This window comes from Condylura cristata, unplaced genomic scaffold (assembly GCF_000260355.1).
Source record: "Condylura cristata isolate star-nosed mole 26May11 unplaced genomic scaffold, ConCri1.0 scaffold00038, whole genome shotgun sequence".
NCBI classification, from domain to species: Eukaryota; Metazoa; Chordata; class Mammalia; order Eulipotyphla; family Talpidae; genus Condylura; species Condylura cristata.
The window spans coordinates 6844647-6861573 of record NW_004567139.1 but is presented as its reverse complement, the minus strand read 5'-3'; the positions used below and the strand labels follow the sequence as shown (position 1 = coordinate 6861573).

The 16927-nt window shown below is 47.3% G+C and overlaps 1 protein-coding gene across 1 annotated transcript; it reads left to right on the top strand.

Moving 5' to 3' along the window:
- The first annotated feature begins 195 nt into the window (after positions 1-195).
- Positions 196-16519, top strand: FAM104A (family with sequence similarity 104, member A). Its single transcript, XM_004693471.2, has 3 exons — positions 196-471; positions 4572-4671; positions 15891-16519. Exons 1-3 carry the CDS (start codon positions 251-253, stop codon positions 16113-16115), a joined length of 546 nt encoding a protein of 181 aa, XP_004693528.1. The 5' UTR covers positions 196-250; the 3' UTR covers positions 16116-16519.
- Positions 16520-16927: the final 408 nt, after the last annotated feature.

The following is a 16927-nucleotide window of genomic DNA, read 5'->3' as shown; positions in this document are numbered from 1 at the left end:
AGCACGGTATCACGTTATGCTTATGTGACTCCATTTAATTGAAACCTAACTTGATTTTTTACATGGGCCCTGATTGTGAGCGAACAGGCGAAAGCCCTAGCCACCTCTAGGGAGGCCCTCTCTGTCAGGACCCCCTAGTCGCTCCTCCCCCTCCGAGCCAGCCTCTTCCCGTAGGCGGGGTTAGCGGTCGGCGCGGTCCAGACCGCGCCACTGCGCAGCCGCGAGAGGGCGGTACCACGGCGACTGCGACATGGGGGGGCGCGGAGCAGACGCCGGAAGTAGCGGTGGTACGGGTCCCACCGAGGGGTACTCACCGCCGGCGGCGTCCACCAGAGCGGCGGCGAGAGCCAAGGCCCGAGGCGGTGGGCGTGGCGGCCGCCGAAACACCACCGCCTCTGTTCCCTCTTCCCGCGGAGCGGCGTCGCGTCGCTCCCCTCCACCGGCTGCCATGAGCGAGCGCCTCCGCCCCAGGTGAGCTCGCAGGGACCTCCTGCCTCTCCAGCCCCTCGCCCGACGCGCCGTCGTGGGCGCTGGAGCCGAGGGGGCGCGAGAAGCGGCGACCGAGTCAGCGGAGGCGGCCCCGCCGATCTCCCTCTGGGTGGCCTGCGGCCCGGGAGAGGAGTGCGGAGGATGCGCGAGTGACCGGCGCCTGGCCCCCGAGGGTCCCCTGGGAGGACTGGGAGGCGCCGGGGTCGCCCCTCCCACCCCGCCTTGCCCCGCTTTCCCTGTTTGGAATGAAGTCTGGTTAGTCCCGGAAGAGAGACGGGGGCCCCGAAGCTTCCCCGTCCTAAATTTAGGAGGGTGGGGGAGGGGAGGCGGGGCGCCTCTGGGTGGGGGGGGCCCTCGGGGCGTCTGCGAGGGGACGGGGCGGGGGCTGCGAGTCCCCAAGGTCAGAGGACGGCCTGGGCTGTCCCCTGCGGCGGGGCAGGGCTGGGCTACACCGGGAGTGTGCTCTGGACGCTTGTGAGCGCGGAAGGGCAGATGACCAGAGCGACTGTAGCCCCAGAACCCGCAGGATTCTCAACTGCCTGGTGTCCGAGCCGTTCGGCGCCCGGGCAGGCTCTGGGGTCGTGTCGTGGCGCGGCTGAGCCAGGCCCGGAGCCGCGTCGTCTACACCTCGGGGTGTTTTTTTAATGCTTGTTTGACTAGTGCTGGGTGCTGTCCGGGCCCAGCTGCCATTTCTTTCTTTTTTTACCTTCACCTATAAGAAGGTGGGGAGGAGGAAGTTGCCATCGGGTGCCCCAGCTTGAAGATGCTCGAGCAGCTTTGCTTCAGAATAGGAAAATCCCTCGCTGTGGCGTTTGCAGTGGGAGCCTGTAGGTGACCAAGTCTAATAATAACCCTTAGATTTTTCTGATGAGGAGGAAACAGATTTCAAGAGCTCAGGTGATGAACTTGGGGCTCCCCAGGTTCGGTGCTCTTTCCCTTAGTCCTGATAGTCTCGAGGAAGCTTACGTGAATGAGATAGTATCACCTTGCTGGGTTATGCTGGGTCTTGTGCTTGTTTCCCCTGGCTCTGACATAACCGACAGTCCATCCACAAGGACCCAGGTCTCGAGGGTGGCTCATTTGTGGGATTTGGATTTTGGAAATAGCTTGAGGTGGTTTGGTCCCATAGTGAAAAGTAGGGTTTTCCAAACTTTTGTATTGGATTATTGGTTTGGGTCACGCAGCGAGTGGGACACAGAACAGCCTTGTATAGAAAACAAGTCAAATTAGAAAATAATTAGGAAATACCAGGCCTTAATGATGAATTAGGAAAAGATCCTTAGGTAGTGCGAGCCTGGTCTCACTGCTGTCTGTTTCCTACCAAAACCCATTTTATATCCCTGCCTGTCTCCGGGATGGCTCCCAGAGCTGAAAAATACCTGTTTCTTACAAATTGATGCTTGTGTCTAGGACTGTACACAAGTAGTCTGAACCTACCTAGTGCACAAGTGATGTGAACTTGGTGGTGCTAGTAACTTTCCTCACTACAAAAAGGGTCCTTAGGCTTGCAGAGGGGAGTCCTACCTGCTCTCCGCGTTATCCCGTTTCTTGGCAGGGGAGAGACCAGGTCTGATGGTGTGATGGACACTTCAGCATCTCCTAGGCAGTTCATGATTCTGGATCTGCTCCTGGGTTTCAGATGGAGGATTGACTTAAAATGGTTGTTATTCAAACTGTTCATTGGAAAACTGTTCAAAATGTTTTATGGGAAAGCCAGAGAGGGGTGGCTGTGGTAAGAAAGCCCTTACTTTAACCAAAATTGATGTTTTATCTCTCTTCTCTTGGAAATTTTATTTTTCTTTTGGTGGGAAGAAGGGCCACTGCTTTTAAAGAAAACCACCAGTGACCATACTGCAGGGTTTCCTCTACGCCTAGTTTCTTGGAGATGACAGGAAGATAGGGGATAAAGGAAAAGATAAGTGATGGCAACATGTAATCTGCGACTAGATGGGTGGCTGGGGAGACTTAGCAGTTACTGGGCGGCTGCTAAGTGATAACCCGGACGGCGCATTAATGTCACACGCCATAATCGGACCTGTTGTGCAGATGGGACTCGCCAGTTACTAACGATTTGTTGAAAGCAGAATGGACTCCGCAGAGAGCCTAGGGAAAGGCGAGTGAGCAGCAGTCCTTCCTCCTTTAGTACCACCTGGGGGAGGTGCCGCAGTAGGCCAGGAGGCAGTGCTGGTACCCGGAGAAATGAGTTGCTTGTGAGGCATATTTCATGTGGCGTTTCATAGCTTTATTAAAGTCTGCCACGCTGGCCAGTCGTCTCGCCCTTAGACTCTGCCTGCATTCTCCTTGGCCTTCTTGCTCTTGCCGCAGGAAAGCTGTGTTGCCCGTTGTAACTGAGGAATTGGGAAGTTTGGTGAGGCTCCAAAGTTTGGGTAGAGTGAGGCCCAATCAGCTGTTGGCGCCCTGATAAGAGTGGGGAGGCACCCACACTGCCACTTGGTGAGTTTCACTTGGGTGTCAACCAGCCTCCCATCAGCCATTGCTCGGGGCTGTGGCACCCTCTGGCCAGAAGAGTGAAACTAGCCCTCTCTTGGTTTAAGCCTGTGCTAATAGTGCGTGTGTCTAGTCATTACTAAAAACTTGTGTCTAGGCTTTTAACCTCTAAGTACTTTAACATAATGCGCAGATCACATCTGATCTCCTCAGAGAAAGGTAGGGAGCGAAAAGGAGGATCTGACTTTACAAATAACATCGGGGATGAGGTAGATGGTGTAATCCCTCTGCATGCCAGCGACTGCTTTATCTACAAGACACACCCGCTCTTTTTTGTGCCAAGCCTAAACTGGGATCCATGTTTATAAATAAAATTAGCGGCATTCAGAATGTTTCTGAGTACAGGCAGTTGAGCTCAGGGGGATCTTTGGGAGTTTTTTCAGTATTTAGACTTCAACTCACATTTTAGGACTAAGCACCTGCCACAGTAATCCACTCTGCTCAAATAGAAATCATAGGGTTTTTTAGAAAAGGTACTGTGCATTCCCAGTTCAGAGAAAAGGCTGTTTTTCTCTCCCACTGGTCATTTGTTCCTTAGCTATAGAAGTTTGAACCTTCAAGAATTTTCATTATGCAGCTTTGTGTTGGTTGGTCTCTAGCAAGCACGGTCCAGTAGAATTTTCTCCAGTGGTGAGAAACCTGCTCCCTGTACTGGCCAGCACAGTAGCCACTAGCTGCACATGGCCACTGAGCTCTGAATGGTTGGCTGTGTGACAAAGGACGTGGATCCTAAATTTTATTTAATTTTCATTTTGAGTAACTACCTGTGGCTGCTGGCTGCTATGTCAGACAGCACAGTTCCAGGTAATTTGACTGAAAGTGATCGCTCTGTTTCCTAACTCGGGGCTTGAAGTCCTGACAGCACATGACTCCTGCAGACAGACTTATGGTTTTTGTGTCTGTTGCACACCTGACAACATTTGACTGAGAAAGATGTGTGATTTTTCTTTAAACCTGAAATTTTTAAGCAACTTGTGCTATAACCTTAACTCTTATGAAGTGACTTGTCATAATAGTGGGTGGTGCAGCCAGAATTGTCGAGTTAATATGTCCAAGACCACCAGTTCCAGAAATTGTCCAGAAAAATCAGGAATGGAAGAAAACTAGAGACTAGAGCTACCATGAGCCCCTGCTCTGCTCTGAAGACCTTCACCGTGTATTAGCATGGCATTAAGTGTGAACTGGAAGGGCTGTCACCGCTGTCCCAGGTGTCGTGGTCTGGAAGGGAATCGGATGAGTTAAGTTGGAATTGTAATGTCAGGAGCCAGGGAAAGGCAGAAGCCTTAGGTGGTGGTTGGAAGCTTCGTCAAGAGCCCTGCTCATACTCCCCGTAGGCTTTGAAACGGTCCGCATTCTTCTTAAAAGTTAGTTGCACTCATGAAAGCTGTCGTCACTGGTGCTATTTCGTTTTGCTCTTTGTGCCCAGTGATGGCGTCCGACGGTGGACCCGGCGGATGTCTGCCTGTGATGAGTTGTGTTCTCAGCTGTGATGGCAGATTTGCATCTCAGTTTAGCGTTTAAGTGTTCAGAAGATCAAGTGTTGGATTTCTCTCCCACCTGTCCTTTAATTTCAGGAAAAGGAGAAGGAATGGCAGTGAAGAAGACCACCATCTCCCGCCCCAGACCAAAAGGAGTAGTCGCAACCCTGTCTTTCACGATTCCTGGGACACAGAGGTAGGCAGTGTGGTCAGTTTCTGCTGCTTTCATTGTTTGAGGGAAATAACCCCATTTCTTCCCGGTAATTAAATGGATAAGTAAAACTCATCTTACTTGATCACAGTGGTTCATTCAACCTTTTTTTTGAGCCATGGTCCCCCCACCCTTGAAGAAACTATGCACTCTCTCCCAGCAAGGGTGTGTACATACATGCATAGGTGTGTATGCAAATTCCTACCTGTAGGAATATGTGCATTTAGTAAAAGTTCACGGAACATTGCAAATGTTGAATTCCCTATCTGATAAGGAGCCAACTTATTTTCTAATAGTTTGTAAACTTATATAAGAAACACCTTATTTTCTAATAGTTTGCAAACTGCTGATTGTGTTTAAGTCAAGCATAATTTGTTGCTTCAGTTCCCATGTCTTTAAGAAAACTATGCATTTTGATAAACATATATATTCTGTTTTTCATTTTTCATTTAGCTTCCAAAAGAGCTCCAGGGATCCAGAGTAGAAGGGAGAGGGAGGTGGTGGGTAAAGAGTTCCTGAAGCTTCGGTTTCCTGAGAACGCCAGAGAGTGCGTTTAACGAGGTGCACTGCAGAGGATGTTGGGCAGCGGTGGGGGGGAGAGAAGGAAGCTAACTTTAATGAATACTCTTGCTAAGTTAAGTCTGTCCTTAAAGCCTTTTTTATGCAGTTAAAGATTTTGACCCTTCACAGTTGTCACCCTGGGCAGAGAACAGCCTCGGTGGCTGAGATCCCAAGCCTAGTCCCCAATTTCAAGGATTCTGCGGTTTGGTGTGGTTCTTTCACATTTGTGTGTTAATTATTTGTGACCTTGGGTTTGACCTATAACCAGCGTTTTGCTTAAGTCCAGAGTCACGCCCACAAAGGGGAAAAAATCAGTAACTGGGGAGTGATACTCATTCAGGTGCAATGAATGAAAAAATGCAAATTATGTCTTTTCTGTGGAGACTTAAGTTTCTTTCACCTTTTTCTCCTTTAAAACAAATTCTTTTCATGCTGTTGTCTTTTTCTCTGTAAGATTAAAAGAAGAGTATCTGCGCTTTTTAATGTGGTAATTGGGGAGGCTCATGGTGAAAGAAAACCCAAGGTGAGAGGCTGCCTGAACAGCTAATGATACAAGTAGCAGTGGCTGAGTCTCCATTACTCTGAGTAGCAGGGTTAGTCATTACGAGTGGGCAGTGGTTATTCTCATGTTAGCATCATCAAGCATTGTTTCTTGTTTCTGCATATAAATCCTGCCATGTGTGTTTAAATTGTTTGACTTAGGTGATCTAAATCTTGCTGTGGGTCTTGCCTCCCATCACCCCTGGTTTTTATTGAATTGAGGTGCATTTGACCCAGTTAGTTTCAGGTGTCCACCATGGTGGCTCGCTGTTTGTGCTCTGAGGAATGGTCTCCACCATGAGTCTTCGTAACAGCTAGTTACAAACTTTGTTTGCCTTGGGGTGAGAGCCTTGCTCTGCCTGTAACTGTGATGCCTGAGGCAGGAGTGGAAATACTGTCATCAAAAAAATCTCTGATCTCTAGTTTTCAGTGACTCCTTAATTCCAGTTTTTGTTTAGTTTGGTTTGGTTTTTAATTGCCATCTGTGGGAAACAACCCTTACTCCCTTTCTAAAGCCTGCGATTGGGCCTCTGTGTGTTCTGGTTCTTGTGTCTTGCTCTTTCTGCTCCAAAGCAATCCAGCAGCGAGCCACACTGTGTCCTGAAGGGCGGGCTGCACTGCTGTGTTGTGGCCAGTACAGATAGTTTTTCTTGTGGTGCTGCCCTCGCTGGTAGGTCCCCTCTGGGTGGCCACGGCCATTTGACCAGACCAGACTGTCCGCCTGGCCCACGCGACCCGGTGGCCCTGGGAATGGCTGGCCGCCTGTGCTGTGCTTCCCGGGGGGCGCAGGCCTGGAGTTGGAGCTGCCCAAGGCAGGGAAATCTTTCAGATGGAAAGTTAGGCCTTGAATGATTGAGCTGTGACCACTAGAATTGATCATTATAGTTATAGCACAAAAATACCACGTGTAGGTTGCTTTTGTTTTGTGTAACAGGGAAAATAATAATACGATTTGTTTCTAATGGATTGTTAATTATATTAGTTTATATAATAAAAATACTGTATTTTAATTCTAAAATAGGTAAATTTCTTTGTGGCTAGCTCAGAAGAAACTATTTCCTGTGTCTTTCCTGAAATAAATAAAATTTAGTTTTTTTCTTATAACTTAGAAAATTTTTTATTTGGAGGGAATTTGTTTTAATTTTTTAAAAAAAGATTTATGCATACAGGAACTTGGGGTATAGGCCAAAGGTGTGGGGGTTCACCAGAGACTGGAGGGCAGAACAGGCAGACTGACTAAATTTCACTGCCAAGGGGAGCAGGGGGGAGAAATAGGAAAGGCCTACTGTGCCGTGTGGGTCACTGCCGTCAGGGCATCTAACTGGGGCAATGGCTTTAGATCACTTCATAGTGCTAACCCCTTACGCCACCAGGGAGGACCCGGAAAGAAATTATTTTAATTCTAAGAGATTTAAATCTGTTGTTTATGATTAATTTCCTAGAGTTTCCTTTTCCCCTAAAGGTAATGGTATTGGCAGGTCCTGGGAAAGAAGCGTGAAGTGTTTGATTCATGTTAGCTGTTTCACAAGTAAGAGATAGTATGTGCCTGCTTTTTTTGGTATGGTATAAAGTTAAAGAATGCAAACTTCCCAGATAGTTATGCAAACAGAAGCTTTTAGCCTCCTTGTGCATTTTCTTTCTGTCCTTCAGTAGATTATCTCCACATTTTAGATGGAAAAATTGGGGAAAATCCTGTCCGTTGCTCCGAGACACAGCTTGTAGGAAGCAGAGAAAGTGAGCCCCAGCTCTTGACTGGGGGCTGCCTGCCCCAGCACCAAACAGAGGGCAGAGTGCTGAGAGACTTTGCTTACCGTTTATATCTGGTCAGATAACTAGACCGCTCTAGAACGATAGGACCAGAGAAGAACTTTCCTTTCCTGTCTATCAACTGAAAATATTTTTTCCAGGTAAATACTGTAATGTGAAAGCAACTTTAGAGTCTTCTACAAAGGTGAAGAAATTAGGGTTGAGTGTTTTGTGTTGCTTTGTGTTTTTGTTTTAACAAATCGGCACTTGAAGGCCTTCAATTTTAATTGCAGTGTGTGAAATTTGGTGTTTTGTGACTCTTAGGATACTGTTTCTTGTGTTGAGATGTAATGCATTGACATGGGCTGAGAACCGATTCTTGTGAAGCTATTCCGGATAAATCCTGTTAGGTACTAAGGTGGGCTTGTTCTTCAGTGAGCAAGAAGTGAGACTGTCTTCCTGGATGGTCCTCTCCAAAGGCGGTGACATCCCCTGATCTGGGACCATTATTTAGATGAGTGAAAACTCGCTAAATTTCCTTCAGTTTCTTCTTAGGGGCTGGCCTCTTGGCTTCGGGTCCTGTATTTAGCAGGAAGAAGGCTCTTTGCCTTGATTTGTAATATCTTCACAAATTGGACGTTTCCATGTCAGGCTGGCTCCTAAACAGTGCTGCTACTTGCTACGTGGGGGCAGTGCCTTTGGAAGACACCGAGGCTGCCAACTTTTTGAAATAACTTAAACTTGTGAGCATCACTTTGAACTCGCAATAGAGTGGGAAAATGTGGAGATGAAACAGATGCGACTTACTGGGCAGCTTGCTGCCTTTTCCTTGTCTCTGCTAAAGGGGGAAAATTTTGGTGACATAATCTTAAAACCTCAACAGCGTTTTTAGTGGGAGTGCAGAGGCGTGACAGATTTAAAAAATGAGCCAGCACCCTGAGAATGCATGTGTCACCAAATCGAGAAGTCTCTAAATCTGTTGTAAGAATGAACTGAATGTTTCAAATTAGTGTGACTTTCATGGACAGTGGGAACACTCAGTGTAATTTTTTCGAAGTCTCTAAGGCTCCTCCGTTTGCCCTTCCTCCTGTTTCACCTGCCCTGTGTGAGCAGGCGCTCCCCGGAAAGACTGCTTTGGGGGACTCGCGTTGAGCTTAACTTCCAAAGAGGTTCACTAGAAAGAGCACAACCGGCTTCTCAAAAGTTAGTGTGATCCCTTTTGTGTGTGTTGAGAACTTTGCTCCCAGTTTTATCCTTGAAATGTTTACGCTACGCCCATCAGCGCACTGCCCCTGCGCCGCGAGCCCTCCAGGCTGCGCGTGAGGGGTGACTTGGGGAAGGGCGAGACGTGCATGTGTTTTCCTACAGTGGCCATTTTTTTTTTTCTTGGCCTGTTGAAATGTGAACAAAAGAAAGGAGAGAAAAGAATGTGTTAGTGGGGAAGCAGCTTATACCATGTTCTACAGTCCAGCTTCCTCTTAGGGAAACTAAGGCACAGAAAGGTCGGGCCTTTTCCTCGCTGACCCACAGGATGGGCCCCTGCATTTTCTTTTCTCATGTATTTAGAAAGCCACCTTAAGTAGCCCGCTGTGTTCCTGTGGCATCTTGCGCTCTCTCACTGCTGCCAAAGCACCTGGGCCTCTCTGAAGTAACTGGCACTTTGGAGGCACAGGCCACACAGCAGCTGCCATGAGGCGGGGACTGTGTCCTGCAGCAGACCCACCTTCTGCAGTGGCTTCAGCAAGAACGTGATCACAGCAGGGCTGGACTGTCTGCAGCGAGATTGCTTTTTCCTCTTGAGGCACACATCAGTTACAGGCAGCACTGAGTGGGGAAGAGGCTAAGGGGAAAGGTGGGCCTTGGAAGAAAAAGAAAATGAGCTTCTGGCTAGCTTTCTGACTGTCTGCGAAGCTGGCCACTCTAGTAGTAGATAGCGCTGCTTTAAGAAACGGGCTCAGCAGCTGTGTCTGCCGGGGCGTTTGCGGTGCGGTTGGCGGGAGCAGGGCTGCAGGGCTGCCCTGCACCGCCCTCATGGCCCGCGCAGTGGAAGCAAGGCACCGAGCGGCCGTTGCTGCTGGTGGGTCACCTGCACCCTTTGTTCCTGGGCGCGTCTCCCTGTCCTCTGCTTCACCGGTCCTGTACTGGGCTCCTTGCTGCCAAAGAGAGAGGGTCCCTTTGCCTCACTTCACCTCCTGGCCCTTCGGGGCTCCTGAAAGCCCCAGTCTTCCTTCTTTGGGCTTCTTTTGCCTTAGTTCTTTTCACCAGCCCAGCAAGTTCTCTTTTCCCTCCCTGACTCATCTCCTCTCTGCCTTACTTCTGCTTTGCTCACTGTGTATTTTCTCTCTTTCTGCTCTTTCCACCACTGCCCTGCCTCCTCCCACCCCGGCTTCCCCCTTGAGTCAGCTAGAATTTTTCTCAGTGCTCACCAGTGATCTTCCACTGAGCATTTGTGTTCCGAGCAGCCTGCGTGTGCCAAGCGTTGGCCCAAGGGCACAGTCAGCCTGGGTGTCTCCTTCACGGCTCCCCGGGACCCCTTCCATCTCTGGGGTATCGGCCCCTTTATTACATTTCCACAGCCCTTCTGCAGGCTGCTTTCCTGCTGGATGTGTCGGCGCCCAGTGGCCTCTGCTCCCAGCCCCTTCCTTTCCTCACCACACACAGCCCCAGGAGCCTCAGCCCAGCCCCCAGATGCCCTGCGTGTCGGAACCTGTGCCCGCAGACCTGGGGCACGGCGTCATCCAGCTGTCGTGTCTCATGGGCATTTTCTCTTGCAAACTTCCTGGACTGGACCCAGCTATTAACTTTTCCTCCCCAAGACATTCCTGCCAATTTTGCTCTTCCTGTTTTCCCAGTTTGCCACACCCTTCTTATGGAAACCCTCATCCTTCCAGGCCTAGTCGGACACCGCTCACATTATGGCGTCTCCCAGTGTTCTCATCAGCGTCTGTTGCTGGGTTGCTGTCCCTGAGCTGGCTGGGCCCTATCTTTGCCATGGCCACCCGGGCATTGCCACCGTAGTCATGATTCAGCTCAGCCCATGCCTGTTGCATGATGGCACAGCCCTGGTGAGGTGCCTCCTTACATGCAGCAGGCACACACCCATTTGTTTGGACGTGGCTAGATGGCAGAACAATGTTTCCCGGAGCCAGGTTCTCCCCAAGGTGGGGCGGGAGGAAGGTGCCTGGCGTACACACATTTTCGGAGTTGGCCATAGGAGATTCCCAAATAGACCGCACTGTCAAAGTTCCCTTCTGGGTCTCCCCTGGCCAGGCAGCCGCAGTTACCCAGAGGCACGGTGGGAGGTCTTAGCCTGAGCATCCTTGGACCTTCTCTGTAGCTTCACCACAGGCATCTTGGGAGTTGCCTTTGTGGGTGGTTTAGAGGTGCTTTTGGTCAGAATCTCTATACATTTGACTTTATTTTGTTGGAGTTACATGGATTTGCAAGGCGAGTTGTCTGGAGAATACTTGGTTCAGTTGTTAGGTTCAGTTGTTAGCACTAAGCCTAAAGTGAAAATTTAGTAAATGAAGTTTGTAGCTTTAATTTGAATAGCCTGTCTAATGAGTAGTCTCCGTAGGGAATCGGATTCCTATTTGAAGAGTTTTTGGACTCTTGATTCTCGTAGACACTTGTCTTTTGAAGATCAGGTGTGACCAGGTAAACAGGTGGGCACCGGCTCGGGAGCTGAAAGTGCTGTCCCACAGTAAGCTCTTGCCACTCCTGCCGGAAACCAGAGACTGAAAAGCTCCCCTGAGTGGGGAAAAGACTTTCCTGTCTCCGTGGTTCTGGTTTTATAGGTCTAATGATTTATTTCTGTGTTAGATCTTGAGGCACTGATAAAGTTTTAAAATTTGATTTTTTTGCCTTCAGGGTTTGAAGGCATAGATGGTCTTTTATTCCGTAATTTTGACCCTTTGGTGGCTGACAGTTCCAAGACCCATTACGGTACTTTTTGTTTTTAAGATGTATTTATTTATGCATACAGAGCTGGGGTACAGGCCAGAGGTGCAGGGGGTGAGAGGCTTCACCAGAGACAGAGTGGGGGGCAGAACAGGCGGATCTATGAGGTAGACTGCAGAGGGGAGCAGCAGGTGGGTCAGGAGAGGTCTGCTGTGCCATGTGGATCCCCTCCGGGATGGGGATCGAACTCACACGGAAGCAGCTGCAGCTTGCTTGCAGTGCTGCATCCTAACCCATTGCACCACCAGGGAGTAACTTTTAAACTTTTTTGACTTGCCCATAGAAATAGTTTGTCACATACCAAATTTATTTGTGAATAAAAAACAACAACAACAACAAACAACTCATGAAACAATCACCCTTTACTGTCTCAAATACTTTTCCTGTGCTGGCTGCTCCCCACGTAGTGGGTTTCTCCTGTGGCTTGGAGACCCTCAGCTTCCCGACAGTAAGAAGACTGGACTGGGCTGAACTGGCAGGAAACAGGAATCAAATGACTTTGAAAGAGATGTGTTGTCCTGTCTTTGATGATAGCAGTATATATATGACACATAGTAGTATATAGTAGTATATAAAATAGCACATAAAGTTCGTTCACTGGGTTCTTAACAGGCTAAAGTTAAAAGGCAGCATTAGACTTTTCAGTGCAAGTTGCAAGTGAATACCCCATCGCAACTTCAGAAATTTTAAAGCTAGTTTTAGGGAAGCTGAACAGTCTTCTGAAATCTTACTGACAATATTAATGGATATTTTTAGTCTCAGTCTTTAAGTTAGTCGAAACTGAAGACCTGTTTTGTAGAAGCATTTTGTAGTTGCCGGTAACATGTTTGTAGCCGGCGACACACGGTGTCTGCTTATCTATTTTGGAGTATCATCTAGTAGGCTGTCCTCTGAAAAGCACCAATTCTAGACAAATTTGAAACAACAAAATACTCCCTTGGCAGCTCACGAGCAAGAATGCAGTTTAATTTCCCCCTTCATTTAACAGTGCTCCTTTCCTACATCCTTACAAGATTTTTAAATTGCAAATGTTCAAATTTGAATTTTTGGTGAATAGAATATTTTTAATTAAAACACTGGAATCAGTTGAGCTCTTCTCCCTTGGCCTTAACATGCAAGCAAAAAACAGGCTCTACTCTGAACTCTTCATTCTGTCCCACCCAGCTTTTGTAAAAGCCCACACTAGAATTTTCTCAGTGAAGAAAACTGACGTTCAACAGGTCAACACTTAAAGCTCAACTTCAGATCTTGCCAAATCAGGATACATTTCTGAGGCTTTGTTTCCTCATAGGCATAAAACAAAAAAAGATGGTAACATTTACCTTACAAATATTTTGATTAGTTTTTCGAATGGTAATTGTTATGATGTGTAGGGCAGTTTTTATGTTACCTTATTTAATGCATATAACAAACAAAACTGGTTTCTTCCCTTAGAGCAATGTAGGTTTTTGAACCTTTTTTCTTATGTAAGGCAATTTACATAAAATTTTAGTTTTAAATCATTCACTAGCACAGGCTTTGTTAACTGTATACCCCAGTGAGTAACACGCTGGTCCACGTTAAGTGACACATAGGTTCTGTGATTTTTTTTTTTTTTTTAAGATTTATTTGTGCATACAGAACTGGAGTACAGGCTAGAGGTACAGGGGCAGTGAGAGGATTCACCAGAGACAGAGCGGGGAGCAGAACAGGCAGACCGACAAAGTCCACTGCTGAGGGGAGCAGCGGGCGGGTCAGGAGAGGTCTGCTGCGCCCTGTGGTCACGTCCGGGTCAGGCGGGGATTGAACTCATGCGGAAGTGGCTTAAGCTTAGTGCTGTGCTGTAACCCGCTGTGCCACCAGGGAGGGCCAGATTCTGTGATTTAATGAACTTAAGCTAATTTCTGCGCGAGAGATGTGAGCCTGGACACTCAGAGTCCACTCTTGACCCTGCCTCCCATCTCAGCTGCTTTTCAATTTAAACCTGAGTGTAGCGCTGGAATGCTGGGTTTTAAACTGGGCACATCAGGTAGTAGCATTCTTCGGTTCTTTTAACTGCTTATTTTTTTCCCCTCAAAAGAAATATTAGTTGTAGAAGCTATGAAGACAAAGGTATTTTTAAAACTTAGATGGCCCAAAGTCCAGGCCATTTTGGCATGTGTGTGCACATAAATTTATACACACACTGAAGGAAAACATCTTAAAAACCAGCTGCTGTACGAACTGTTTTGAAACCTGTGAAAAAAGATAATAAGGACTGCTTTCTTTCTTGGGGTACATACATGTTCATCATTGTTTGCAGCAGGATAGAATGTTACGGGTCACGTTCATGTATTATACTTTATAGATGCATTATTTAACTAACTTCCTCGTGTTAGACGTTTAGATTGTTTCCCCATTTTTGTTTATTATAAGCAAGTCACACTAAATGTTTTTATACAAGTGTCTACAAAGTTGAATTACAAGGTTTTAAAAATGTATTAGAAATCACAGGTACATGTGTCCCACACCCATAATTTTCCAAGTTACTGTCCAGAAATCTTTTTCAGCTTATTTATTTTAAAGAACTTTTCTCATTAGTCTACCTTTGCTGTTACAGTGTAAAATAAATATGTCTATAGACATGGAAATTTTCACTTATTAGAAACTGATTCTAGTTCTTGCCTTAATTTTCAGACAGTACCTGTAACGAAAAACAGTAAAGAAAACACACTAAGAGGAAACAGAGTGCTCTGCGTGGTGGGTCCTAACCTAGTGTGGTGACCGGCTGTTCCGGCTGCTCACACTGGCGGCCAGGAGAGGTTTTGTGGATAGCAGTCTTTCTTTTTAAGTTGGCTTTGACCTCGTCTTTAACTGCCACCACTGCTGTCTGCCGTCATTCAGCTCATTAGAATGCTTTCTTTTTCTCTCTGGTAAAAAATAGGCACGTCACCTCCCACTCAGTGCAGGGCGGGGAGTGTGACCTGCTCAGTGGCTCCAAAGGACCATTGGGCCATGACGCTTCTCGGTGTTTTACCGACAGCGAGTACTGGCTATGAACACTGCCTTCCTTGCCGTCTCAGCCACGCTGTGTATGTACGGCTATGTATAAGTTTTGATCCAAATACAGAAATGGGAATTTTAAATCCAGTATCTACCTGGAAACTTGGTTTCTAGATTTGTATGGTGATAATATATAACCACGTGGCAGAAAAGTCATTGTGAAGGATATGCAACGATAGTTCTTCCACTCTTATGTAAGTCAGGGCTTTTTCTAGTCTTTTCCCCTTCTGTGTAGATGATGTGTAGGTGTAAACCACCATTTCAAGACCACTGTCTTTGTCTAAGGAAACACAAATCTGGATTTATCAAAGGGCTAAAAAATACTACACACCAGCTCATTAATTATTAGTAAGTAGTCTCCTGCATTGGTTCTTTCCAGCACAATATTGAGGTGTGAACAGAAGCGATGGCTAATGAAGTTATTGGGGTTGTCCCTTTCAGAACATGCTTTAATTTGAAATGGATCCCTATTACTGCCTTCCCTTTGGAGAACCCTGGCACTGTGAGCGGGATTTCTGAGTAATCTTATTAGGGGTCACTGACTAGCTTCTTCAGGGTAACCAAGACATCAAGTCATGTTAATTATGTTGAAAAGATCGTGCACACACATACCCTCAGAGGCATCAGAGATGCTAAGACGACTTTGTGAGGAGTGTCTTTCAGGACATGGGCCCTGCATTCAGAGAGTACATTTTGTGTCAAATAGGAGAACCAAGAAATTGTCATAGCTTATTATTTTTTTAAAGATTTATTTTAATTATTTATGCCAGAGGTGCATGGTGGATTGGGGGGAGATTCACCAGAGAGTGGGGGAGCTGAAGGAACAGGTGGATCTACTGAGGTACACTGCTGAGGGGAGCAGCAGGGAGACAGGAGAGGTCTCGGCCCCATGTGGATCACCTCCTGTGCAGTGGCTGGCAATAGCTTGAAGTTGCAGAGACCTTAACCCCTGTGCCGCCAGGGAGGCCCTATTTTTTTTAACTTGTGCCCAGAAACCACCTTATTAATGAGGATACCCTTTTTATACTTCTCCTTGGAGACTGAGAATGTCCTCCTGTGGCTATTGGACATTATTGGAACAATATAGATGCTATAAAAGCAGGTTTAAAATTCAGATGGAGTTGGAGGGATTCGCAGCCGGAAGCCTGTCTCGAGTCAGCCCTGCTGCTTCCCAGGAATGTGCAGCGGGACAGTCACCCCACTTGACTCAGCTGGTGGGGAGCATAGAATGAAACAGCTTAGATGATGTGTGGCTGAGGCGGATATTCTCAAACCGGGGAGGAGACTTTCTTAAAAAGTATACTGTAAAGGAAACCGCAGTAGAGCTCTCCAGAAACACGCAGCTTCACCTTGACCCTGTTTCCTTTCTCTCCCAGTCATCAAGCAGCGACAGTGGCGGCAGCAGCAGCAGCAGCATCAACAGCCCGGACAGGGCCAGTGGGCCCGAGAGCAGCTTAAACCAGACTGTCGCCGGATCCAGCCCCAACACCCCTCAGCCTGAGCAGTCTGCACTGTGCCACGGCCCTTACTTCCACATCAACCAGACCCTGAAGGAGGCCCACTTCCACAGCCTACAGCACCGAGGACGGCCTCCGACATGACGTGCCGGCAGCTGCCTGCCTTCTGTGAAGGGACAGCGCTGTGCAGATTTGATACTTCAACTTACAATGTTTTAAAAGATTGCACAAAAAAATGCCTGTTGGCTTTTCAGTCTATATTTGAAATAACAGGTTAACAGGCAGTTGTTTACTTGTGGTTTTGCTGCACTATTGCAATTTCAGAGGGGCTTTAAAGCAACTTTTTATAGGATTCTTTTAAGGGTGGGTATCAACTCCATGTCAAGGTAATGGTAAGAGGAAATCTCATCTGTGTGTTGAATTCATAGTTTGTCCATCCAGATTAATTTTCAGATCTGTCAACTAGAAATTCTACTTTATGTAAAAAGGGCCTTTTAAAAATGCAGGATCTTCAATTTTTTAAAAATTCAATAAACCAGTGAAGAGTATCTAGTTTCCATGAAAAAAACGTAAGTTTTTTTTTTTTTCCAATATATAGAAAGCTTGACTCAGTCTTGCACTGACATTAACTGCCATACTACCTCTCAGTGTGTGGGCATCCTGTTGCAAGTCCTCTCTCCATGACGGGACAGTCGGACCCACGCTGGACTGTAAGGAAGCCCCTTGCCTAAGAACTGTCTCTGCTGTCACACACTTGTTACTTCCAGAGAGCATCTCTCAGACTCCTCATAATCTGTGTCCCGTCATCCCTCCGGCACCTCCATCGCGGCCTTGGGAAACAGTGCTGAGTTACAGAAGTCCAGACTTACCCAGGACCTTTGTTTTACTCAGAAACTTGCAATGCCAGCAGCAGCACCGAGCGCGCGGAGATCCAGGTGGTGGGTGCTGACCAAGTG

Bases quoted from the DNA above. Each gene is read 5' to 3' on its own strand.
- FAM104A (XM_004693471.2), top strand. From the start codon at position 251: ATGGGGGGGCGCGGAGCAGACGCCGGAAGTAGCGGTGGTACGGGTCCC. The intron at 472-4,571 runs GTGAGCTCGCAG...CTTTAATTTCAG, and splicing joins AGCGAGCGCCTCCGCCCCAG to GAAAAGGAGAAGGAATGGCA. The intron at 4,672-15,890 runs GTAGGCAGTGTG...TTTCTCTCCCAG, and splicing joins ACGATTCCTGGGACACAGAG to TCATCAAGCAGCGACAGTGG.